Source organism: Pogona vitticeps, chromosome 5 (assembly GCF_051106095.1).
Source record: "Pogona vitticeps strain Pit_001003342236 chromosome 5, PviZW2.1, whole genome shotgun sequence".
In the NCBI taxonomy this organism is placed as follows: Eukaryota; Metazoa; Chordata; class Lepidosauria; order Squamata; family Agamidae; genus Pogona; species Pogona vitticeps.
This window is the reverse complement of record NC_135787.1, coordinates 41,892,065-41,917,338: the sequence shown is the minus strand read 5'-3', so window position 1 is coordinate 41,917,338 and position 25,274 is coordinate 41,892,065. Positions and strand designations below refer to the sequence as shown.

The 25,274-nt window shown below is 40.8% G+C and overlaps 2 protein-coding genes across 11 annotated transcripts in view; one reads left to right on the top strand and one right to left on the bottom strand.

Annotated features, from left to right (window-relative positions):
• Positions 1–7,305, top strand: part of ZNF827 (zinc finger protein 827) — a 132,501-nt gene extending 125,196 nt beyond the window's left edge. For 6 of the 8 annotated variants that reach the window (XM_073001599.2, XM_020783029.3, XM_020783028.3 and 3 more), the window contains 3 exons: positions 501–692; positions 792–969; positions 4,362–7,305. In XM_073001599.2, the coding sequence (XP_072857700.2) occupies positions 501–692; positions 792–969; positions 4,362–5,172 (1,181 nt within the window). In that variant the 3' untranslated portion in view covers positions 5,173–7,305. Of the gene's footprint in view, positions 1–500; positions 693–791; positions 983–4,361 lie in introns of all 8 variants that reach the window. The other 2 variants (XM_078394746.1, XM_073001601.2) reach the window with 2 other exon arrangements.
• Positions 675–24,531, bottom strand: C5H4orf51 (chromosome 5 C4orf51 homolog). Of its 3 annotated transcripts, XR_012087715.2 has the most exons (7): positions 23,859–24,247; positions 23,310–23,382; positions 20,442–20,518; positions 18,364–18,410; positions 15,034–15,118; positions 14,648–14,739; positions 11,911–12,100 (listed from the first exon to the last, which is right to left on the bottom strand). XR_012087715.2 is itself a non-coding variant. In XM_073001603.2 (6 exons), exons 1-6 carry the CDS (start codon positions 24,095–24,097, stop codon positions 739–741), a joined length of 621 nt encoding a protein of 206 aa, XP_072857704.2. In that variant the 5' UTR covers positions 24,098–24,531; the 3' UTR covers positions 675–738. The 3 variants fall into 3 exon arrangements, 2 of the variants coding, with proteins under 2 accessions (XP_072857704.2, XP_020638695.3); XM_073001603.2 differs by lacking the exons at positions 11,911–12,100; positions 23,310–23,382 and adding an exon at positions 675–819 and having other exon boundaries at positions 23,859–24,531; XM_020783036.3 differs by lacking the exon at positions 23,310–23,382 and having other exon boundaries at positions 23,859–24,531.
• Between the last annotated feature and the right edge of the window lie 743 nt (positions 24,532–25,274).

Here is a 25,274-nt window from a genome sequence, read left to right as displayed (position 1 = left end):
GTTTTCCCTTTTTTTCATTAAAAAGTTATAGAATATGTCCCCTTGAAGTCCTGATTTGCCTCCTGTTGCAGAGGGGATAGTTGAAAATCACTGCTCTAAAAGATACACATTCCTGTAAGCCACCAAAAAAGGGGGGGATGGGAAGAATAACAGAATAATTGATTTGGAAGGGACATATAAGGCCATCTAGTCCAACCCCTTAGTGCAGGAATCCAGATCAAAGCAGATCTGAGAGATGGTTGTCCAGTTTTCTCTTGAGTGTCTCCAGCATTGGAGCACTCACCATTGTCGTACTGCTTTAACAAATTAAGAAGTCCTACTGGATTGGGTGGTCTGGAATCACACTGTAAAAATAGATGGGCATGTGCCTGTAAGATACAGGAGGAAGACAGCTCCTACCCATTTCCCTGATGGAACAGGGGCATGATCATATTATGGCACCCCATTACTAGTAATAACCAACTTAACGTATTGGTTTGGTTGGTCTCTTTTCTCTGTAGGTGAAGAGAGGAAGACACCCAGTGATTCAAACAGTCCTTCTTCTTCTTCCCTGTCTGCACTTAGCGATTCTGCCAACAGCAAAGAAGATGCAGAGATGAGCCCCAAACCCAAGGGTCAAACCAACCTCCTAGTTATTTCTGTAGTGCCTGGTAGCCAGACCATAATAAATGCGGAAGAGAAGTCAGAGAAAGGTAAAAAATTGGTGGAATGGATGCCAGGTCCCTCTCTACACTTAGCTCAGAGCTGTACGATGTGATGTAGGTAATAGTGTCTCTGATTTCCTCTTGCAGGTTTTGAATGTGTTTTCTGTAACTTTGTCTGCAAAACAAAAAACATGTTTGAACGCCATTTACAAATCCACTTGATCACACGGATGTTTGAATGTGATGTGTGCCACAAGTTCATGAAGACTCCTGAGCAATTACTGGAGCACAAGAAATGCCACACTGTCCCCACCGGTGGGCTCAAGTAAGGAAAGCAAGTACACAAACTTTTACTGTGTTAAGTACTTCAGATATTGTGGGGATAGAAGGGAGGAGCTTGAATGGCATCCGTGCCACTCTGGGGATTCTGCACCAGATCTGGATACTGTATTATTTTTTAACTCTCACTGATCAACAGAATTCATTTAAGCTTCTCAGGTACATAAATACTGCACTAAATAATAATAATAATAATAATAATAATAATAATAATAATAATAATAATAATAATAATAATAATAATAATAATAATAATAATAATAATAATAATAATAATAATAATAATAATAATAATGATGATGATGATGATGATGTTAGCAGATGCGAAGCTTGGAAAAATCACTAAAACTCCCAGAATCCCCCAGCTAGCATGTAACTTTTCCAAGTTCTGAATGGGTGATGCTAAGAACAGGTCTTCTTACTTGTAACCTCATACTGTAAATGCCTTATGATATTTAACAGAAGTAAAAGTGCCAAGCATGACTGATAATGATAAACATTAAATCAATGGTCAGAATCCTATTAGCTATACCTGCTGACATAATGTAATTGGTATAAATATTGGTGGCAGATTGCCACAAATTGAGAAATCAGTGTAGGCATTTGCAGTTGCGTGCTGAATCACATGATTTGGTAGGCAACATCAAATGTCAGTATTGACTTCTGCTTCAGGTAAAGGTTCCCATTGACAGTTAAGTCCAGTTTTGTCCAACTCTAGGGGCTGGTGCTCATCCCTGTATGTAAGCTGAAGAGCCGGTACTTGTCCGTGGTCATGTAGTCATGTGGCCAGCATGACTAGACACGGAATGCCGTTACTTTCCCACTGAGATGGTACCTGTTCATCTACTCATATTTGCATGCTTTCAAACTGCTAGGTTGGAGGAGTTGGGACAAATAAAAGGAGCTCACCCCCGTCAGGTGGATTTGAACTGCCAGCCTTTTGTTCAACATCCCAGTGACTTAGTGGTTTAACCCACAGTGCCACCTGCATCCCAGTGTATATTTATACCAATATAACTGGGAATAGGGTTCCAGACATTATCTTTCTAATCCCAAAAAACACAGAATGCTCTTTTTTCTGTGAAGCCAGACAGTTGTCCATCTAGCCTAGTATTATTTATTCTGATCCAGTAGCATCTCTCCAGGGTGTCAGGAAGAATCCTTCACGTCACAGAGAAAAGTTGTTCCCATCAACTGCTGGTTGTTTGTTGACTAGAGGTGAATGAGATGGAACTCTATTAGTTGTCCTGTGTGGATACACAAACCCCTGTATGCAAGAGCCATCCCTTTAGTCCGGTGGTTCCCAATCTTGGGTAACCCAGATGTTCTTGGATTGCAACTCCCAGAAACAACAGCCGGCACAGCTGATAGTGAAGACTTCTGGGAACTGCAGTCCAATAACACCTGGGTTACCACCCATGCTTGGGAACTGCTGCTTTGGCCCATTTAAGGGGGTAGCAGTATTGCTCTGACACTGAAAATGGAGGTCTGCAGCATCTGAAAGCATGGAAGGTGCCCTTCTCTAGGAGGCCAGATTTGTTACGTAGAAACATAGTAGGTGGCTTTATACTGAATCTGACCATTGGTCCATCTAGCCTAGAGTTGTCAGCCCTGATTAGTAGCCACTTCCAAGGATTTTAGGCAAGACTCTGCCCCACCCAACTTCTAACCAGGCCTCACTCTGCTTAGCTTTGGAAACCAGAAGAATAAGTTATGTTCAGGATGGTAGTAATGGTTTTTGTTCCCTTTGAGGTGCTGCTTTTTAAACACTCTCCAATACACTTTGTGTGTGGCTGTCACCTGTTCCTTTTCCTTCTTTCTCCACCAATGAACATTTTCTTACATTTACAACCTTGCTTTCCTGTGAGAGTTGAAATAAGTTCAAATAATGGCACTTCCCTTCAAGGGTGAAATACTGCGAACTCTTCCTCACATTTTTCAAATTACTTGATACATTTATAAAACATTTGGCTCATCTTTCTAGTGTAAAGGACTCAAGGTGACATAATCCCCAGGGGGTTGGTCACGTCTCTGAAAGATATGCAAATACCCGGCAGGCGTCAGCCGTACCCCTCAGCAGGCCCCCGAAATGGCGCTGCAGTCTGTAGATCAGGATGCAGCTGTGTCAGGTGCACAGTAATTTGGCCCCACGCCACCTCTCATCATGCACAACAAATTGTTGTGTGTCATTACTGGCCCCAAAAACCTAGGGCACGAATGAGTATCCACTGCCCACAAGCAGATGTCTCCATCAAGAGTAATGTAGCACGCATGAATGCTGACCTGGATTCATGCTTGCACTGCAGAATCCCTGGCTGGATCAGGGTGCCTGGAGCAGCCCAAGATATTCCATTTTAAACTCATCACCCACGTGTTTGTCAACTTAGTCAAAAGACTAATTTGCTCTTTCATGTCTTAAGAAACCCAGGGCTGGCTAGACCAGGGTGAATCAAACTCCTTATGGGAGGTACCGTAAGAGACAAAAACAAGAACTGTATTCTGAATGGGGCAGCAAAAATCTAGGGGGGTGTCCCTTCCACAAGCAACACTGAGCCACATGGCTTAGACAGCCGCAGATGTGGAGGATCGTACAGACACACATTCATCGTCTGCCTGGCAAAGAGCCACCGAATGCCAGCATTGCTTTTCCTATGGCCAGAAATACCGTTCAGTTTATAATGGTACTTGCCAGTTCAGAACACTGGTTGATTCTACTCCTTCTGGGATCTCATCTGTAGGAGAGGGTCCTCCCTAATACTGAGTTACTACAGACAAGGGGAAGGTTGGTGCTGCTGTTTAAAATGTTAAAAGCTGTGGCTTTAAATTTGATGCAGCCTTGAACCAGCATTTGACACTGTTTGTGAAGGAAAGGGGTGAGGTGCTTGCACTGCCTTGGGGCCCTTTCACCCACAAGCCTGAGTGTAATGACTCAGATGTTCCCAGAAGCCGTTGCCTTGCCCAAGACACAGCTCTGAAAGCAGCACTCAACAAATGAAGAGGAAAACAGGTCAGGAGGTGACAAAAGCAAGCACATTTTTGAAGGCAGGTTGAGTGGAGAGAAGTGAAAAGAGAAGTCAGCATCATAGGGTACCATGTCTTATACCAGTCCCAACCCAAAACTTGTGAAGCAATGGCCTTAGCAGGACTAGCTGCCATTTGGGCTCTGGTACAAACAGAAGATATTTAGAAGTTTCATATTAACCAAGTATGCTATATTCTTACTCTGTATTTGTATCTTAAGATGCATTCAGTTCCATTTTGCCATTTTCTTTGTAGCAACAGTCAGGTAAAGGCTGAGATGATTTTGTAGAATGGAAAACATTTGGAAGGATGATCTGTCTTAGGCTCCTGTCTCAATATTTCTTTGGTTTTCGGTAGGTGCCCATTCTGCATTTACTCCACAAACCGTCCTGCAGCAATGGAGTGCCATTTGAAGACCCACTACAAAATGGAGTACAAGTGCCGGATCTGCCAGGCAGTGAAAGCCAATCAGCTGGAACTGGAAATGCACATCCGGGAGCATCGCCTTGGCAACCATTACAAGTGCGACCAGTGTGGCTATCTTTCAAAGACGGCCAACAAGCTGATTGAGCATGTGCGCGTACACACTGGGGAGCGCCCTTTTCACTGTGACCAGTGCAGCTACAGCTGCAAGCGCAAAGACAATCTTAACTTGCACAAGAAGCTCAAGCATGCTCCCCGGCAGACCTTCAGCTGCGAAGAGTGCCTCTTCAAGACGACCCACCCTTTTGTCTTCAGCCGCCATGTGAAGAAGCACCAGAATGGGGATTGCTCTGAGGAGGAGAAGAAGAATCAGGGGGCAAACTCCAAGGAAGCTAGCCCTCTCCTTGCTACCAACAGTCCCCGAAGCCTCTTGTCACCTCTCTCAGTGATGTCTGCGTCCCAGGCACTGCAGACAGTGGCCATGTCAGCCGTGCACGGTAGCGGGGTAGAGCCAAACCTGGCACTTAAGGCCTTGGCCATAAACGGCACTTCCCTGTACTTTGACAAGTACCGAAACTCTGACTTTGCCCACCTCATTCCCTTAACTATGTTCTTCCCCAAGAACCACTTTGAGATCACATTCCATGCACCCAGACCACAGACTCTACGCCTGGGTGACACATCTTCGCCGAAGCACTCCTTCCTCGCCTATCTGGGACTCACTGAGAGGGCAAAAACTGTCTGAGGGCAGCTGTGTTCTGTACCAAAAATACTCCACCAACCTCCCTGTCTCCCCCCCACCGAACATACACCACAGATACCCAGCAGGTATATATGCATTGCTGCAAACCATACGTCCAAGAGGTATGGCTGGCTGAACATTTGTACTATAGAACATTCGTAGTAAGGAGTAGGAAAAAAAAAAGAAATGGCTGTGTGTCTCCGTAATACGTTGAGATCAAGGCTGCTTCATTCAGACTTCAGAGAGGTTACCTCCTGCATACTTCTATCCTCAGAAGCATGTTCCCAGTACTCTTAAACTAAAAACAGAAAACTATTTTGTCTTGTTTAAGCTGAACAAGAGTGTCCTTAATGGCAATCAGCACTTGCTAAGATGACGTATTGATGCATTTTACTTTGAGTTTGTGAGCATGAGCGTGTCTGAAAGAGAGTCAGTGTGCCATAAACATTACTTTTGCACATCCTTTTGTACTGGCTTATTTAATATGAACACATGAAGCTGCCTTATACCACGTCAGACCCTTGGTCTATCTAACCCAGTATAATCCACTCTGACTGGCAGCACTTCCTCGCAATCTCTCCGCCTGAGAGTCTTTTAACTGGAGATGTTGGGGATTAAATCGGGGTCCTTTATTACATGTAAAGCATGCGCTCCACCACCTGAGTGACAGCCCTAACCCTGGTGATAATTATTGCAGATTCCCATGCTCACCACTTTGCCTGCTTCTCTTTATTTTGCAGCTATCAGAATATGGAAACAGCAATGCTCAGATCAAAGAGAACTAGCACACCAGTCAGTGCTGCTTGAAATTTGCTGTAGAAATAGTTATATTTGGCCTCTGATCTGAGAAATACAAGGACCAGGGCAGAACTAGACAATAGGAAATTATTTTTAGCCATGCAAAGTGCAGGCTGATTTACACATCGCAGCTTTCCCACATGGAGTTGATCTTTGTGTGGGCAAATGACAATGTAGTTTTGTTTCACAGACAATACAAATGTTTTTTTTTCTTTTTGCAGACAAATTGGGTAGCCACAGAGCATACGTACATACTGCCCAGTGGCTGTAGTCATGTCCCCACTCCCGCCCCACAAGTGCTTTCTGCTCTCCCTTTGAAATGTTACAATGAATCTGCATACTCCAAAACAGAGGTTATATCTATGCAGGAGAAAAAAATGCGTGAAGTGGCTCTGGGCATGGAGCAGTAACACATAGGAGGGAGGAGGCTAGACCTATAAATATCAAGTGCATTCCACGCATGCAGAAAGTCTCCTGGGGTCTCACTCAGTCAGGGCCACTTCTCACAATACCTTTTGTACTTGAGTACAGATATCCAAGAGCCAGGTACACATGCCGGGCATCCATTTGAAATGGGACAAATACGTTGCATTTAAATGGCTGCTTTTCTCTGTAAAATAACTGGAGAGAGAAACTTGATCATCTCCCTGTCGTGCGTCTGTCTAGTTTGCTAAGAAAAGAGGTGATTTAAAGACACGTGCACCATTCAGAAGTGATGCAAGGTCAATAACGGCATGGGGATGGCAGGGTGGGATCATCGCCAGCAGCCTGCAGATCAGGAGATCAAACATACATATTCTCAGGCTGTCTCAGTGCAATGGTTACCTTGGTTTGCAGAAGACAAGAGTCTTTTACAGTGATTTAATCCAGGAAAGGGTTGTTGTTGTTTTTTTAAAAAGGAAGGGTTTTCTAAATTCTGGGTATAAATGCTCAGACTAAATAAAGGCAGGTTTTGCACAGTGCTTGAGTCTTGCACTAGTATGTTTATCACTAGCAAAAAATAAATAAATAATGATAAGAAAAGAAAAAGTATAGACATGAAAATGTTTCTTCTGTTGACTGAAGAAACATCAGATTGTATATTTGAAAAGTTCATGGTGAGTTCTTTTAATCAGAGAAAACGGTGCTGTTAAATCATACAATTCTCTTTTATATGCCCAATTGTTCAACTGTATTGGCAAATGTTGTGACCCTATAAACATTATCGTTCATGTTATTTGTATTCCTTTATATTGTTTTGTTACTGCCTATTCAAGTATGCTCTTTTAGCAAGCTAACTTTATATTTTCTTAAACTCTTACTTTGTGGTCATTAAAATGACATAAATATTGCACTTTATTGCAGTGAGAAGCAAATGTTGCATTCCTAATAAGATGATCTAAGTCAACTGGTAACATTTCCCAAGGTTTAACCTTTATCTTTCCTGTGCACTGATGATCTTTGTCTGTCATCAGCACATCCAGCTTCTTCCAAATACATGGGAAGAAATGCAGATCTATGTAAGAATTCAAAGCCAAGAAAGGGTTTACAATAGAGAGCAAGGAGAACAGTGCCCTAAATATTAGGAAATTACAATACACTGCTGTCAAAGTTGCAAGAGTCCACACAGTGGTTTAACCAACATGTGGCCTCGCCCAGCTACCCTATTAACAGTAAAATAAAGCGTTGTTTTAATTATTTCTAACACAGATGGCTTAAGGCCCTGTTCATTGCACTTAACTGTATTAAGTCTGTTCTTTGGGTGACATCTCATGAGCGGGCACTTAACCAACATTAGCATTTGGAAAAAACGACTTTGTTGAGCAGCAAACTCTCCCCGCCCACCCAATCCCCAGAGATCATGGAAGGTTGTGGATTCTGGAAGTTGTAGTCCAAAGAAGTTCCAAACTCTGATTATGATAAGGTCAGTATGGTGTCATGAACTGTGACATTCCACTGGCATGCCTCCACCAACATGTGATGGAAAGCTGATGCATAGCAAGAGTCTTTGTCTTTTACTGTGTGGCAAGGGCATCACCATGTAGCCTGGCAAAGGAAATAAACTGTCATGAGGCAGAACAGATGATACTTTAGAGCAGGGGTTTCAAACATGCGGCCCGGGGGCCATTTGCGGCCCGCTGAATGATAGTTTGTAGCCCCCGCCTTGCCTGCCCCCCGAAGCACCCACGTGTCCTCTGCTTTCAATAAAATAAAATGCCTCGCCTCGCTTGCTGGCTCTCTCCCAAGACAGTGCCTCTGTGTGCGTGCGTGTGCACACAACTGTTGGGGCCCTGCCCCATTCTGTTTAATTTTGCAGGTACCGATGGGGGCTTTTCTCCTCTGGCAAGGTGATTCTGTGAGATTTTTAAAAAAATTTTATGTTGTCCCCCCCCCCCGGCTAGGCGGTTGCTGCCGCTCTCTCCCTTCTCCGCTTCTTCATCCTGCTGCTGCTGCTGGTGGTAGTGAAGGAGGAGCCGGGGAGAGGGTCGTGGCCGGCAATGAGGGCTCGCACGCCCCTCCTCCTCGGAGCCCCAGCCGGGCTAAGGAAACTCCTGGGCAGCTTCCTTGGGCTCTTGCTCCACTTGGTGGAAAATCTGATGCAGCCCAGACTCTGCCTCCAGCGGCCCCCAAGTAAATTGAGTTTGAGACCCCTGCTTTAGAGTTTTGGAGGGTAATATCTTAAAAGTCAGCAGCAGAGCCTGCTGCATCACTGTATCTGTGTGCATGAGATGTTGCAGCAAGCTGTGTCAATACAGTAGGCTGACTTCTGCATAAATATGACAGATCTGACCCACTTCCTGCATCATAGGTACTGCTGCAGCAACGCTTGCAGGCAGAGAGAGAGAGAGTTAGAGTTTAATTTCCCATCTATCTCAACTATTTTGTATGTTGGGGCGGATATGCCTTTTTGATGTAATCTTAATGATCCACAGCCTTGCCCCTGAACAGACTGTTATGCCCACTGCTAAGAATCATAAGATTAGAGATAACACTGAAGAAGGATTTGCCAGTCACTAGCAGATAATTTATAAACCGGAATGTTTTTTTTAAAAAAAATGCTCTTAAACCCCTTTAGAGCAGGTGTAGGGAAATCCCTGTTTTTGCCTATAACTCCAATCAGCCCCATCCAGCATGGACAGTGGTAAGGGACCATGGGAGTTGTCGTCCAAAAGTCTGAATGGGCACCACTGCTATATAGCAAGAACGGTGGAACTGATGAGCAGCTATTGCAGTTAATAAAATATATTCAAGGTGTTTCCTAGTGACCCTATTAAAAATGATACTACGTAACTTGTCAGCAGGCAAGCTAAGCATGCATAGGAATGTTAAAAATATTTTCTGTAAACCAAATGGTGCAATATACATAGGAACTGCAAGGAATGAGAGTATTATGATGCTGTAAGCAACTTAATGCCTTGGGTTTAACCATTTTCCTTTTGTATTTGTCATAGTAATGCTTAATGTAATTGGGCAGCTTTATTTAGCACTTTGAACAATGAATTATTTCTGGAAGGTTATACATGATTTCTGAGTGTGTGTGAGAGAAAATGCATCTGGAGGTGTTTTTATTTTTTTAAGGAAAAATACAGTATTTATCAAAGCCCTTGCATACACAATAATTGGTTTGCTGTTTGAACCTAAAGACAGGAATGCTCCCTATAGATATCCTTTGCTTGTTAAAAGACTTAACGTTTCTATCAAGAGGCTCACTCTGTATCTGCTTTGTTCACTATGCATCCTTTAAGATAGGCTGGTTTCTTGTTTTGCATACAGCAATTTGGTTACATTCTCAGCACTTTTCTTGCTTCCTCCTGTCCTTTTTAACTTGCTGTATCATATTCAAATCTCACACTGTCAAGGTTTGTGTACATTAATGGAAATTTGTATTGTATAAAGCTTTTTTGCATTATAAGGCTGTACAGGGTCATTTTGACAGTAACTGGTATATTTCTTTGCATCTTACGTTGCATTGCCAATTTCTAGTGTATCCAGTTTGGAAGTATACATATAACTAATTAAAAACAAAGTTGGCTATACTCTCGCATCATTTTTCTCTTCATTGTCTGATTATTTAGAATGAAGGGAATGGGAGGGGGGTACTTTAAATGCTGAGCTGGGGAAATTCGTTCTCTAGAACTAGGAAATGGAATTAAAAAGATATATAATGGCTAAAATCCAGTAGAAAATTGGAATTAGAGTAGGCCCGTTACATAGGTGATGACTCACAAAACCCCCAATTCAATGGGCTTACACTAGTTGCAATTTACTACTAAATTTCCACCAATGTTACTTCTACAGCGTTGTCGATAACTTCCCAGTTATATTTCAAGGTGTTTTGTGTGTGTACAAAATACCTTGGGTGCAAAACTAAGTATGTTAACTTGGAATATATCACTGCAGCCCTCTTAAGATTTTCTTCTTAATTTTTCATTATATGCATAATTCAGAAGCTGTTTTTAATCTATAAAGTCCCACTGCTTGAATAACAGTGGGGATCAGCCCTTTTACTAATTCACTACTATCTTCAGAAAGTTATATTAGCGTGGATAAAACTGAGGAAGATGAATAAGGCAGTGCTTATAGATTTCAGTTAGGGCACACATATATACACATACACACCTTGCCCTGTTACTAAAGCACCTTAGAAAATTGAAAACATCCCTACTTACCTCCACAAAAAAGTCATGTTGGCACCAGGCACGTTTTCTTAAAGGGAAGTTTTCTGTAAGTGGGGCTGTGTTATCTCCCACCTGCCTATCAATGACTACGATACATTGAGGGGAGCTTCTGAAAATTCTCTTGGTACACAGAAAGGTTACTACCCTGTTTCCCCAAAAATAAGACCTAACCTGAAAATAAGCCCTAGTATGATTTTGCAGGATGCTCGTAATGTAAGCCCGACCCTAAAAATAAGCCCCAGTTAAGTGAAACCCCGCCCTCCACCACTGTGCAGCAACCAGAAGAAGATGACATGACTGTCTTTGAATAAACGTAGATTGTTGTACATGGGGAAAAAATAAAACGTCCCCTGAAAATAAGCCCTGATGCATTTTTTTGGAACAAAAAATAATTTAAGACCTGTCTTATTTTCAGGGAAACATGGTATGACAGCAGGTGTCTCTTCAAGTACTTGGGGCCTAAATTGTATAGAGCTTTAAAAGTAGACATTTGGAATTGTACTTAGAGATTAGAAGTTTGTGATTTGACCTGGACAGCCTTATGATTATTAGGGTGGCCATGAAGATTCTGAGAATTTCCTGATGAGGTGGTGTTGGTTAGGAACATGGATGTCTCCCCGAAAAACCGTTCTGAAGATTCTCAACACCACATTTGCCACCATCTCACAGGAGAGAGTTGAGGAGCAGTACATTGCGAAGACCCTCAGTCGGTCTCTTTACAGCTCAGGTCTGGGTACACATGCAAACCCACAACTTGTGCTCTGCTGGGCAAGAAACCTGTAAAGCAAAATGGATTTTTCCTAGAATAGTGTGTCCCCATCCTCCAATAGTACTGCCAAGTTTGAGGGGAACCTCAGCAAGATATCCTCTGGGGGGACACACACATTCATGAAGGCATTACATCTTCACACCAGTTTCCCGCTTCTCATCTTGCTTTTTCTGCTCTTTTATCTTTTTCTCTCTGCTTTCTTCTCCCCACACTCTACTCTCTCAGTTTCCCTTTCTCCTTCCAGCCTTCTTTTATCCCTCTCTCCCCAATACCAACTATATATTTAATTGCCTCCTTTTATTACCAGGTAGCAACACAGTTTCTTACTCTGCCTTTTCTTTTTCTAGCATGGCTAGTACAGTATGTTAATAATTTTACAGCATGCTTCTTGGCCCATGTGGGGCCATCTAGAGACAGTATGGAGAACTGGAGCTCATGGACTTGACTCTGGCCTACATCGTGAGATGCATCTTTTCTAGACTACTTACGCGGTACTCACAGGTACAATATAAGCCGTTTTTGCATAGAGTTGGCAAAACTTTTTAATGTGTGTGGGTTCCCCCACACACACACACATTTGAATTCTGCTTTTCCAGACGATGATAAATTATCAGACCGAAACGTTCTCTCATTTTCTGTATTACCATAAGTTCACAGCCAATTAAAGGTGAGAAGGTAGCACTTCACTCTTTTCTGCCTACATTCGCTACAACAGAAAAAAAGGGGGGGGGAATTGTTTAACAGGTAAGTTGATTAATAATATACCCATAGAGGTTCAGGAGAACTCAGATCATGGCAGTCAGGAAGAGTGAACATATATAGATCTGTGTCACACTTCTGGAACTTGCTAAAATTCTAAATTTTCTTCTCTGATATCTTTTTCTCATGATGGTAAAACCTTTCCATTATTCTCTGCATGCAACCAGGGCAATGGTTGCATGCAGAGAATGGGGCTGCAGCCATTGCCCTGTTTTAGATAACAAGGAGCACCTAAAATACATTCTATATAGTTTCCATCATTTCAGATTACATGTTGCCAATGCATGACAAGGCCAGAGGATACAGTGGGAGAGTTGGAACCACCTAGTGAGAGATACATCTTTTTCCCATGTGATCTTAGAACATGGAAAGTAACTACTGGACTTATGAAAATTTAAAACCAAGTAAACTGTGACTTGTCAGGACTGAAATATACTAACAGGCTACTTCCTCTTTGTCGTGTGTGGCATGACAAAACTAATGAAGCCACCAATTAACTGAATATTTAGATTTAAGTGCAATTTTTGGAAAGTGTTGATTGCTTAATCTATTCTGGTGTTTTGTTAGTGACAAAAAATACACTCTGCACATGCTTGCTTTTAACATTAGTAGTGTGTATAAGGCGAACCTGAATGTTGTTGTGAGATTCGTGCAGAACAATTCTGTTCCATAAGTTCCACTAGCATGAGATATTTAGAAAGCATGATTAGGATTGTAGCCTTCAATTTATTTATTTAGGTTGTTTCTTTAATGCTTTTCATTTTTTAAAAACATATCCCAATGTAGTTGATAGTATTAGGAAAAAAACTAGGGAAAAACAGCTGTTATGGTTTTTTTTTTAACTCTGTAGATCAAACTATAGGTCATGTTGGAATACTTTGATTCACCAGAATTTGGAAAGTTACATTAAGATTGCCACCCCTGCCTCATTTGAAGAATTACACAGGGAGGTGGATCCAGATTAGAATGCCTACCAGTTTTAATCTATTTTTTCCTCCCATCGCTCTTTTTCTTGACACTAAAAAAACAGAAGGGAAACACCTGCATAGTGACTTTTAATTTACCATATTAGGAGCCTTCTATCTGGAAGTATCCAGAAAAACAAAAGTTGGTCTCAAACTGCACAACTAGATCTAAAGTTGTTCTCAAACTGCACAATTGGAATCAGATGGGTTAACCAAATTGTTCCTATTCTTCGACAGTTATCTTGGCTTCCTGTACATTTCTGGCTCATGTCCAGTCTTTAAACCCTTAAAACTCCAGGTTATCAAACGCTCCTTCTCTTCTGCATACCTATTCAGAGCTTCAGAGCTTCTCAGAGTCTCTTTTATGAGTACTTTTGATGAAATGAAGTGCTGGAGATGATATCCAGGCACCGCATTTATAGCCTTTCCTGAGTAATTTACTTGCATTGTCCTTGTGGTCTTTTCAACACCAGACAAAGACCTTTCTGTTCCAGCAAGCCTTTTCCATAATTCTTGCAGAATGGGCTCCTTGGTCTTAAAGTGTACAGCCAGTATCCAATTTGCCTCCACAGAGTAGAAAGTACTGCTTGAGCAGTAGTGCTGGATTCCATCACTTGTGGAAGCCTTGCAAGGAGAAAGCAAGTTTCCTTCATGTTGGCCTCTTATGCTTTAAGCTATATTTTAACTGGTTTGTATTACTCTTTTGTACATTGTCCAGAAAATGTTACATTATGGAATGATATGCAAATGTTGCAAACACACACATACACCCATAGACAACACACATGCAGGAAAGTCAGGAAGTATATTTTTTAAGCCAACTATGGGGGCAATGAGACAAGCATATAGCTCACTATTTGGTTCACTTTGAGTATGGTTTGATTTCCCCTATTTTCTGGTGACCACATGTGTTTTAAGTAAGAGTGATCCATCTCATTCCTTTTGTGAGCACAGCGCTTTCCGGCACAGCACTTGGGCTACATTTTATTTGGTGTGATTGGGAGCACACCAGGTAGCCCTGTTCTGCAGTCTGTATGGTTGATTATCTCCCTTTCAAATAGAGCTGTGGGTAGCATTATCTTTGGTGACAACTGTGTGCTGTATGTAGTGAGTTGTGATAATAGAAAGGATAGCAGAGAAACCCTGTCTACTATCCTCTTCTCACAATTTTTAATATTCTCCTAAGTGATGCAGTGGTATTTCAGATATAAAGGGAATATTCATGCTAAGTTAATGTACTGTTGTAGCGCTATGTCACTTACTAAATTAAACCAATAAAAGGGAAATCTCTATGGCCCATAGAATGACAGCCACAACAAAACGTGGGGAAAGGGGCAGGGGAGGTATCTGAACTGTTGGGGCCTGCTAATAATTGAAGGTATGTATCCATGATTTATCTAATGCATATATATATATCCATGATTTATCTAATGCATATCCATCTGTACAAAGCTCTAAAGAAGTGAAGTGCTAACATATGCAAAGTGGAACCCAATGTGAAGGACTAATTTGCAAAGGCCTGTACTTACAATAGAGTGAGAACTTGGTGTTCCAGACCAGCCAGTCAGAATATCCTGGCTGGCTGATGAGACAGCTCCAGTTTCCTCTTGACTTTGAATCCCTGTAACAATGGCAAAATGGAAAATGAAATTGAAAACTAGGTGTTTGTTTTTTGTCTAGGGACAAAAAGTATTTGTCTCTTTTATTTATTTATTTAAATTGATACTTCACCCATTTAGTGAGCATGCCACTATTCTGGGCAGTTTACAAAATATTATAAAAACATACAGCTAAAAATATTAAAACCATATAAAATATATTAAAATAAAACAAACAAAACCCTGCCCCACCCCATGAAATCACCAGTCTGGGAAGTAAAAATGAAACAACAATTAAAGTAAATTAGAGTGCTCACCATTTAAACAGGTGTGTTTTATCCCCTGCTGAATTATATCCAGTGGTGTTAGTGGTGATGGAACTATGATTGCCTTATGTTTAATCTATTTTTAAAAAGGGACAAAAAAGACGGATAAGATTTTAAAGATAAAGGTGATACGGATATCACTTCTAAGCAGCATACTAAATAGCTGGATATAACTACTGTCACCCTCATTTGCCATGAGTTATATTTTGAACACTGAACCTGTGGATGGTTAACTAGATAACCATCCACAGATTCAGAAGGCAAGGATACAGTGACTAGCTGTGCTTACTTGGTGATGAAGGAAATTCAATCTGCATATGCCTAGAGGTACATTATTATTACTTCCTCTGTTCTAAGGTGGAGCTCTGGTTCAACAGAACCCCTGCAAATCTCACTTCTTAGAATGAACCACAAACCCAACAACTGAAGCCAAAATAATGCATATTCTGGTTACAAATACATCCCATTGTTTCTGTGCTCTGCTTCCTTCTCACAGAGAGAAAACAGTAATTATTCTCCTGGCAGAAACACACTTTCTGTTGTCAGCGCATAAATTGAAAAGTGGCTCTCTAGAACTCAGTAATAAAAATCTGTTTGTTATGCCAGGATCAGTGCTTAAATTATAAAGTGGCTCGCTAGAATTCAGCAATAAACCTGTTTGTTATGCCAGGATTTGCATATTTTCCAATTATTTCTTCTATAGTCGCTATCCATTTGCCACTTTACTGAACACAGGTGATCCTGGCCCCAAGGAACTTACAATCCAAAACATGTCAAATGGAGTATTAATAAATCGATGCATCCTGTTTTAAGGACTATTTATCAGCCCCTATTATCTTTCCACACAAGGTTTCTGTAGCTCTTCCAGACAGTGGGATTAATCTTAGGACAATGAGATCAGCTTCCCCTTTACATTGCAGTAGGACAAGGGACAACTTTGCAACAACCATGTCGTTACTGTAGAACAGCCTTTCTTTATCTTGCATCCTCTGATACAGATGACAACCCTATAGTTCCCAATAACTGACAATGCTGGCTGAGAATGATGGGAGTTATAGTCCCAGGGTTGGGAAAGGTTCTTTGCCTCATGCCCTGCCATTTAATATTGCATCGTTAGACTACCTCAGCTTGATCACTGAATTAATTTGCTTTTTTTTTTGTTAGTTCTGTTTGATTTATAATGTTATTGTTGTTTTGTTTATGGTCTACAGTATTCCATTTTATATACTGTAAACCACCCAGAATAGTGCTTTGCACTAATAGGTGGCTGGCAAGCAAGCAAGCAAATAAATAAATAAATATATCAATGTAACTGAACCAGAAGGTGTAGCTTTGTAGTAAACAAGACAGGCAGTGTGCATCTTTACAGACTAGTATCCTACTGCTAGTCCCATCAAATATGAACTCATTAACTCAATGGAATGTACATAAGACTTCCCATATAGCAGTTGAGTCACTGGGTCTACTCTCTAGTTGAGACTTGCAATTGAATAGTATTGTGCACATGCATTACCCTTCAGGAGGCAGAAAAGTGTGCCCAGTGCATTTGAAATTGGTTTGCACAGCTATTAAAAAGTTTCTCAAAAAAAAAAAAAAACGAACAAAAAAAGATTTTGAGATGGCAGGATTCTGCTGTTTGGAGAGCACTGCCTTATTGGTCTAAACCTCATTGAAGATTTGTTCAAACATAAGAGTAATTGTGTAATTTGCAGAAGCAAATTGCCATTAATTAACAAGTTGACTAGTTACACACCAACTTGTGAAGCTGGCACACGATTTGGAGTGTAAGCAGCAAAAAAAGATTTTGAGATGGTAGGATTCTGCTGTAGGGAGAGCACTGCCTTATTGGTCTAAACTTCATTGAAGATTTGTTCCAACATAAGAGTAATTGTGTAAATTGCAGAAGCAAATTGCCATTAATTAGCAAGTTGACTAGTTACACACCAACTTGTGAAGCTGGCACACGATTTGGAGTGTAAGCAGCAACTTGTTAATTAGTGGCAATTCACAAAGTGAGCAATGTAATTACAGTTTTGCTAGTGTAAATCTATAATTGGATTATGGCCATTATGGTTTTATTCCATATGGATTAATGGAAATAAAACAATTTGTATATGTGATTGAGCAGTTGTCATAATTAAACAAAAAAGTATTGTGTGATGCTACAAACTAATATCCATACAGGATATAACTAGCCATTTTTGCACCTGGCGCAAGTGGCACCATTCTTATTCATGAGGTACGTTTGCATGAGCACCACATGAAAAAGGAGGAGGAGACTGTAATGCCCCCATAAAGAAGGAGAAAACTTACATTTTTAAAAAAGGAAGGTGAATAGAGCCCAGAGGTGTTACCATTTATTTTTCTAACACTCACTAGTAGGTTAACCTCCAGATTTTGGTGACCTGCAATTCAACCACATAACCCCTACATTGTGTGATGGAGAAGTTACTTGCAATTTCAGCCACTGACAATGGAGCACTTATGAACTAAACAGAGCTGTGTAAGTCATGTTCATCATCACAAGAAAAAAAAAATCAAAAGCATACATATCTTAAAATGGAAGTTACCCTAAATGTGTTTCACTGAGAACAAGCCATCTCCTATCTTTTAACACTACACATTACTGCAGCCTTACTAAGGTATTTGCCAAAGTACCCATGAACACAGATGGGTCTTTTATTCTCTGTCTGATAACAACAAAATTCTTGTGTCCTTTTATTTTGATTCATATTCTCTAACAACTGCAATCAACTAGCCTCATGTCTGAAGGCAATCTTGCTGACAGGAACACCCAAGTAGAAGGCTGCAGGCTAACATTGCAATCATATATCCATTTAGCAGAAAAGAGGCTGCCCACTGAATTTGTTAGCTGCATTCCTGTTGCATAGCTCCTCACGTGCAATGCACAGATATGGCAATGGTGCCGAAAATCACAGCTGGACAAAAGTGCTATTCACAAAGCACTTCCACATGTGTGCCGTGCAACAGGCTAAATGGGAGTCATGCCGCTGATTGTTCAGTTCAGTTTAACAACCTGGACTGCCTGGGCATAAATCTTGGCAGACTTACAAAGGGATATTACACTACACAAACAGGATTTCAGCTACTTCGCCTTACTTCGGTGTTTTCTTCCTACATCTGCATCTCCTTGGTGCTTTGTTTGCCTTTTTTCCAACGGTGGATTCAATGACGCTTGTGGTCCCTTCCAGCTCTACTATTTTATTGTTTTATGACTTGCACATTACAGGTAGTTGAACCTTCCATCACACATAGACAAACATACAAGCCCTCTTGACACTTGACTTGCTGTCTACTTACTTTGTGTGATTGTCCCTTAAATTTCTTGGCATCGCTTGGACAAAAACCTAAAGGAATAAACAAACGAAATGGAAGTCCTCCTCCTTTCCACCATAATCCATCCCATTTGCAAAATCTAAATCTCTACCAACCACCATACGGCATGACACAATTGACTGTCATTTATTAGTAAAACAGGCATTCAATTAGATAGGCTTCGACATGGCTTAACAGAACATTAAGCTTATTTTCAATAGCACTCTCAATTTCCTTCTCTGACATCTGCTTTTGTCTACTCCAAGAGGTTGTTCAGGTCCCTGAGAAGATGTGTGGGATGAGGCCCAGCTAGCTGATGTTGTGGAGGAGTCTTTATAAGAAATTTCTTACACTTGGGTGTCTTTCAATACCATTGTGCCCAGAAAAATCTAACCCTCTCTAACTACAGAGACCATCCTAGATGAACAAAGTGGATGATCAGTTGGAGGGGCTACAGCTTCAGGCCTAATTCCATGCTTAATTGCATGCAGAGGTTGCATTTCTAAACCAAGTAGTTGAGGGAACTTTTTTCTTTTGTTGAGGGCCATTGGAGGTGATGGCATTCAAGTCAGCCTATACTGAAGATACAATTTTTTGCATGACAGAGGGGGTCTTGAATTTCTTACATTATCCTTTGCATGATTTGACCTATGCTGACCTTTGTTTAGCTGTGACTGTGATATCTTAGGTAGCCGATGTCACTTCCCTTTTCTTCTTCTCACACTTTTCTCAAGTTTCTTCTTGAAAGGAGGCATCTGGCTCCTTCTCTAGAGGCAAGGGAAAAGCCATGGCTTTCTGCATCTCCAGTTTTGTTTACTGGAATAGCAGGCTTTCTATTTCAATGCATTTTCTGTAATAAATACTTGCTTTCCTATTTTCCAAAAGAAAAAAGTCTAGATGTGATTTTCTTTCCCAGTGTGCTAAACATTCTGATATCAAGAAGGCTGAATATATTGGATAGCAGAATCTAGAATGCTGCTGGATCAACTTCCTAAGAAGCACCATATTTCCTTGTGTATGTATGTATGTGTGTGTGTGCATGCATGTGGGATAATCTGCCTAGGGCTGAAGCCGGTGGTAGCCAGTGTCCTCACTTCTCTCTCTGATATTTTCCTCTTGTGCCATAATCTCCCTCCCTACCCTGCACAACAGCAGTAACCCCAACAGCAGGCCACTGAAGTTACACTGGCAATATAGGAGGAGGAATCTGAAATCAGCCTACTAGTACAACCAGATCTTGTCTGTCTTCTCTTCACTCAATAAACTGTCTAGCACATCATCGTTTAGTCGTGCCTGACTCTTCGTGACCCCATGGACCAGAGCACGCCAGGCCCTCCTATCTTCCACTGCCTCCCAGAGTTGTGTCAAATTCATGTTGGTTGCTTCAATGACACTGTCCAACCATCTCATCCTCTGTCGTCCCCTTCTCCTCCTATTTGTATCCCTTTCTCCACCTATTTGTATTTTTGGACTACAACTCCCAGAATTCCTTAGACAGTTACAAGGGGTGGAATATATAGCTGTTTGAGCAATTTGGGGAGTTGCAGTCCAAGACTACAAACTGCATCCCTCTAGTCAACTGGAGACCAGTGATCCTTGGCTTCAAAACTTTGTTTAGCCATGGATTTCACTGGACTTCTAACTAACTTTCCCTCAGTTTAACTCCCTCACATGACCCTTACAGTTATTAAAATACAAGAGCCACCTGTACGTAACAGATATAGCCAACTGTGAGCACTCAACTTTCAAAAGTTTTTCAACTTAAATTCAGAGAGATTTGTTTTGAAATGTGCTCTGCTCTATGGTGCCATCTAGAGTTTGTCTACAAACATAATTTGTTGGACTAACAGCCACTTTCCAGCTGCTACCAGCTGCATACAATATCAGACGTCCTTGTATCTTCCTTCCTATTTTTGTTATTGCTCCAGTTATTTTCAAGGTCTTCTCATCCAGAATTCTCTGGTCATCTCCCACTGCTCCATCATCAATTGAGGTTTTAAAGTTAGATTTATTGCTCAACCATCTTTTTTTGCTAGAAAATAGTGTGTTTGTTTCTTTTATACCACTGTCAGTTGCCGCAGTATGTCTAGGAGCGCCATAAGGTCCAGGTAGCTGGTGAAGCTGGTTTACCAAAAACACACTAGAAAAAACACAAAAGGAGGTATTACTGGAAAAACAATGGAGAACGTTAAAGCAGATGATGTACACTAAACCATAAATACTAATGTTGAGACTAAAGATAGAGATTTGTAAGCTGAGATAAAGGAGATCAGGGTGGGAAAGGAGGTAATTTATGCCTTACTGTTTTTGAGAGTATGTTGTCCTGGATCTGAGCTTGGAAAAGCCACTTGTTGAGCTGAAGTTCCCAGAATCCCACAGGGCAAGGGTCAGTAACCTGTCCTATCCTGCACATGTGGGCAGGAATGAGAATCTAATCCAAAGAAAGGTCCGCAGTAACAGTGTCCATATGGTCTAACCATAACCTCAGCAGTTAAGCAGAAAAAAGGGATGTCTATTTGGAATGATAATGGTATCTGAAAGAACAAAATTGGCCTACTTCCAACGGCCAACTTGGTTGTCAAATCTGGGCAGCAAATTGTTAGTTATTTAAAATATTTTGGGTTGTAACTGTCCTGGAAAGGGAAAGGTGCTTCCACGACTTTTGCCCACAAATGCTAAAGCAACTTGGATTTCGATATTCATTTTTTGTTACCGGGGCTGGGGTGCCACTTGGTGCTTTGCCTTAAGCTGCAAAATGGATTGTGCTTGTTTTGTGATGATTATACAAAGCAATGAAAGTGCTGCCATACTGAAGATGTGATATATGGCTTAATGTAAAGTATGAGGTGTTTATTCCAAATAAAAGGAATGCCCAGCTCAGTTGAAAGTTCTGAAAGGAGCTAGACTGAAACAGGAAGACAATCTCTGTTGTTATTTATCCTTGTCCTCCATAATAAAATTATATACCCTACTGACATTTTACAAACTCTGTACACTGCCCAAAGAACTTTCTATTATCAGATAGTCTAAAAAATGATGACACCATACACCTATGGAGGCCAAGGTCATCAATACCCACAAGTCAGTATGACTATATATTGATAACAATATCAGAGGCAATATGTCTATGTACATTATTCACTGGAGGAGGTGAAGCAGAGGGTGCAGGTGCATTTATATCATGCTGGTGGATTCCCCCTTGGTATCTGGTTGACAACTCTGTGAACAGAATGTTGGACATGACAATGTTCTCATAATGGTGCTGCATCTCTATGAGGACTGTTGGTATGAAGAACATAAGAAGAGTCATGCCAGATCAGACCAAGGTATTCTCATGGCTATGTGTTTCTATGCCTGTTACCCCTCCAGTTTTCTTAAAGGCACAACTCTTCTTTTTTTAGATGTCCCATACATTAAATATAGACAGCTGCTTTTCATCACGCATGCAATTTGTATAAACCATGAGATCATCTTCTCCTTACTGACAGCATGGAAAAATTAAAAAATGAAATTAGTAAATTTAGTATATCTATACTAGCTATCAAAGCACAGGAGGTTCTTGCTCTGACCACCCAGAATTTTCCAAGATTTCTTTAAGATTGCCTCACTGTTTGTTAGATTAAAAGAAGCAGCAATCAATGACTTAATGACTGCCAGAGATTTTTTTCTCATATTATAAGTATTCTTATTTTTCTACTATTTAGCATTAATTCTAGCAATGCACACTTTTTTTTGCATGAACTTCTGCTCTAAGATCAATGGTAGTCCATTAACAAACCCTATCTAACATCACTACTTGTTGTATACAATTCTGTTGTACTGAGGGTCAAACTGTATGTTACAGACAGCCCATTATTAAAAGAGGGGATTCTTTAAATGCTGAAAACATCTCATTGTCTTCACAGTACCTTTCCACACCTCCTGTAAGGTGCAGGTTAGCTTGCTTTAGTTTGTGATTAGCTGTTGGGTGCCAAGCACAGGCTTTGTCTGCAGATATCATTGTTCCATCATGAAGCTCTATCTGAATTCCACCACGAGAAAATTAATAGGTTTAATCTTCTAATCTTCATATACAGTTTTGCTCAAGAATACAAGTTCCAAATGGGAATTCTTTCAAATCTTTAGAGACTTTGTTAGTGTACACAAATATCATTATCTACATCTGCAGCAAAGTCACCTCATACCCAGCCATTAAAATAAAGATCAGATCAGATCTCCATCAGGAAGGAAACCTAAAAAATGTGCCACCAAGTTGATTCAGGAAGAGGAAGACCAAATGTGAGATTAATTGACTCCCTTAAGGAAGCCACAGGTTTGAATTTGCAAAAGCTGAGCAGGGCTGTTAATCATAGGACATTTTGGAGGTCACTCAATCATTGGGTCATCAGAATTATGGCAATCCTTCCAGAGTTTTTCATGCATAAAGTATTCCAATATTGTCTACCAGTCCAAGAAATACAACCTCTCATATATCTAGAACTAACAGGAAATGGCAAAAAATCTATAACAGCAATGGGCATCTTTTTCCTGTTCTTCCTGGACAAAGTGAATCATGGGAAATTACCTCTGGAACATGAGAGATTCATTTCCCTCCACCTCCGTTTTGGGAACATTGGCCTTAGAGTCTTTAATGGCAGTCGGCCATTTTAACAGTAAGAACAGCATAATTTGGAGCTTACCTTTCTGCACGGGCCCTTCCTATAATTATAAGATCTTCCAGTCACCACAGTTCTGTACCAGAGAGCCCCAACTATAAACAGCCTGAACTGAAAGAGGCCTATATTCCCATGGTACATGGCACCCATCCCTTCAAAAAAAGGTTTCAATAAAATAAGAACAGCTCTTTGCCAAGAAAAAGAAAAAGATTTCAGAAAGTTCAGTAGATCTTGAAAGCTTTCATACTGATCACCAGCAAAAATTTATTTACTGACCTCTACCACCTTCATACTTGGGTAGCATAAAGTTCAGTCTTTCATTCGTTTATCCTATAAAAGTATTTGTGAGCTGGAAATGACAAATGAGCTTTCATTAGCTCTACGGAGTTAATCCATATTTATCTCATGTTGAATAATTTTGTGAGATAAGCTACTTTATTACAGCAAACTAGCTGTTTTTGTCAACATCTGTCACTAAGTAAGCTAGAGTCTGTTTACTACTTACATTGGAGTCCAAATGCCCAAGCCTAGTGAAGGGTGCCTCTTTGGTAAGTCTTGCTGAGCCCTTCAAACATTTATCCTATATACCATTACCAATCTAAGAGGTGTTACTTCAAAACAGAGCCTAAAAGGGTTACTTTTGGGATGGCAGTTCCCAGATTCTGGAATAATTTTCCCAAGGAGCTTTCCCAACTTCTGCAAATAATCTTACATAGCTTGTGCTGTCGCAATGTCACTTCTTGCCCTCTGCCCGAATTCTTTTTTAGGGGGTACTTCCTAAAGCAGGTAGCTTCATTCTTCCCACAAGAGTAATAAAATGCTTACTCAGTTGGATGTGGTTTGTGTATTCTGGTAGGAGAAGAGGGGGCAACATAGCAATAGGTAGGGTCCTCCAGGCCTTTTCTTCCAAAAGCCCCAGCGTAGGTTGTGGAACAATTCCGGCTCTCCTGAGCCTGTTGTTTCCAAGTTTTGACAGCAATGCATTTGATCTCTTCGAAAGCTTCAGGAGAGAGAGGGCTAAAGGGCAATGTAAAGCCAGGAGCTAAGAACAAATAGTTGGCCATGAGGGCTACTAATTCAAAGCCAGCTGATAATTTTACATAATTCAAAGCCAACCAACAATTCTACATAGCTTTCGGCAATTAGTCACTCCTTGTTGTCAATAACCTCTCTAAGTTGTGACCTAGCCTGCAGTCTCCTGGAAAAAGGAAGGAAGAGTGGAAAGAAAAGGGCTTTGCCCTTGTTCTAAGCAACGTTGCTAAGCAACGAGGCATGAAATCAGAAGCATTGTGAAGAGCATATAAAGAAAGGCAAAGGGGCAGAAGAAGTTAAAGGTGTAACCTGCATTTTGTGTGGGCTTAAGCACAAAAAGTATTGACTAACTGTGCAATGCTATGCATGTTTCCTAGGGAGTCAGCTTATCCCACCATGTTCAAAAGGAAAGTAGTTTTAATCTCCACATCTCAAGGGCATACAATTTTACCACAGCCTCCTTCATGTCACCTACACCCTTCCATTCCTGATTAATTTAGAATTACTGTTGCTCCTAATTGTCTGTTCATTATATCTTGTTTGATCTCCAATCCTCACTTAAGCCCCTAAGCACATGCTAACTGTGTAGGGACCTAAAGACACCACAGAGGGCCTCTCAGCATATGAAGCTGAGAAGTGACATTCGTAATAGGCCATGTAAGCGAACGGTGACTAGATGCTACAAGAAAGCCCAGATGTCAATTTTTCATTATATTTACTTTGGCAATACCATTTCAGCCCCTAATATTGTCACCCATGACATCATCAGTTAATTCATCAACTCATTTTCCAACAAGACATGTAATGGCTAAAACCCTGTTTAGCATAGTAAGTCACAGCTAGAGTAGGCCTGTGGAATCAGTGTTGATTTGATAAGTCAACACCTCCATAGGTTCCACTGATTCAATGGGCCTACTCTAGTTATGACTTATTACATTAAGCAACAGAATTTCAGCCATTGTCTCCTGCTGTAAATATGCTTTTACTTTAGCTTAATTAGAAATGGTAATAAACATTGTTTTCATCTGTTTGGATCTGAACAGAATATATCAGCTGCTGGGGACCATGAGAGGCCATTGCTATTATGTTCTGCTTGTTGGCGTTCCCATGGGCAGCTGGTTGGCCAATGTGTGAAAGCAGGTTGAAAAACATGGACCTGCACTCTAGTCCAGAAACACTCTTCATATGTTCTCATATACTGCTACATTA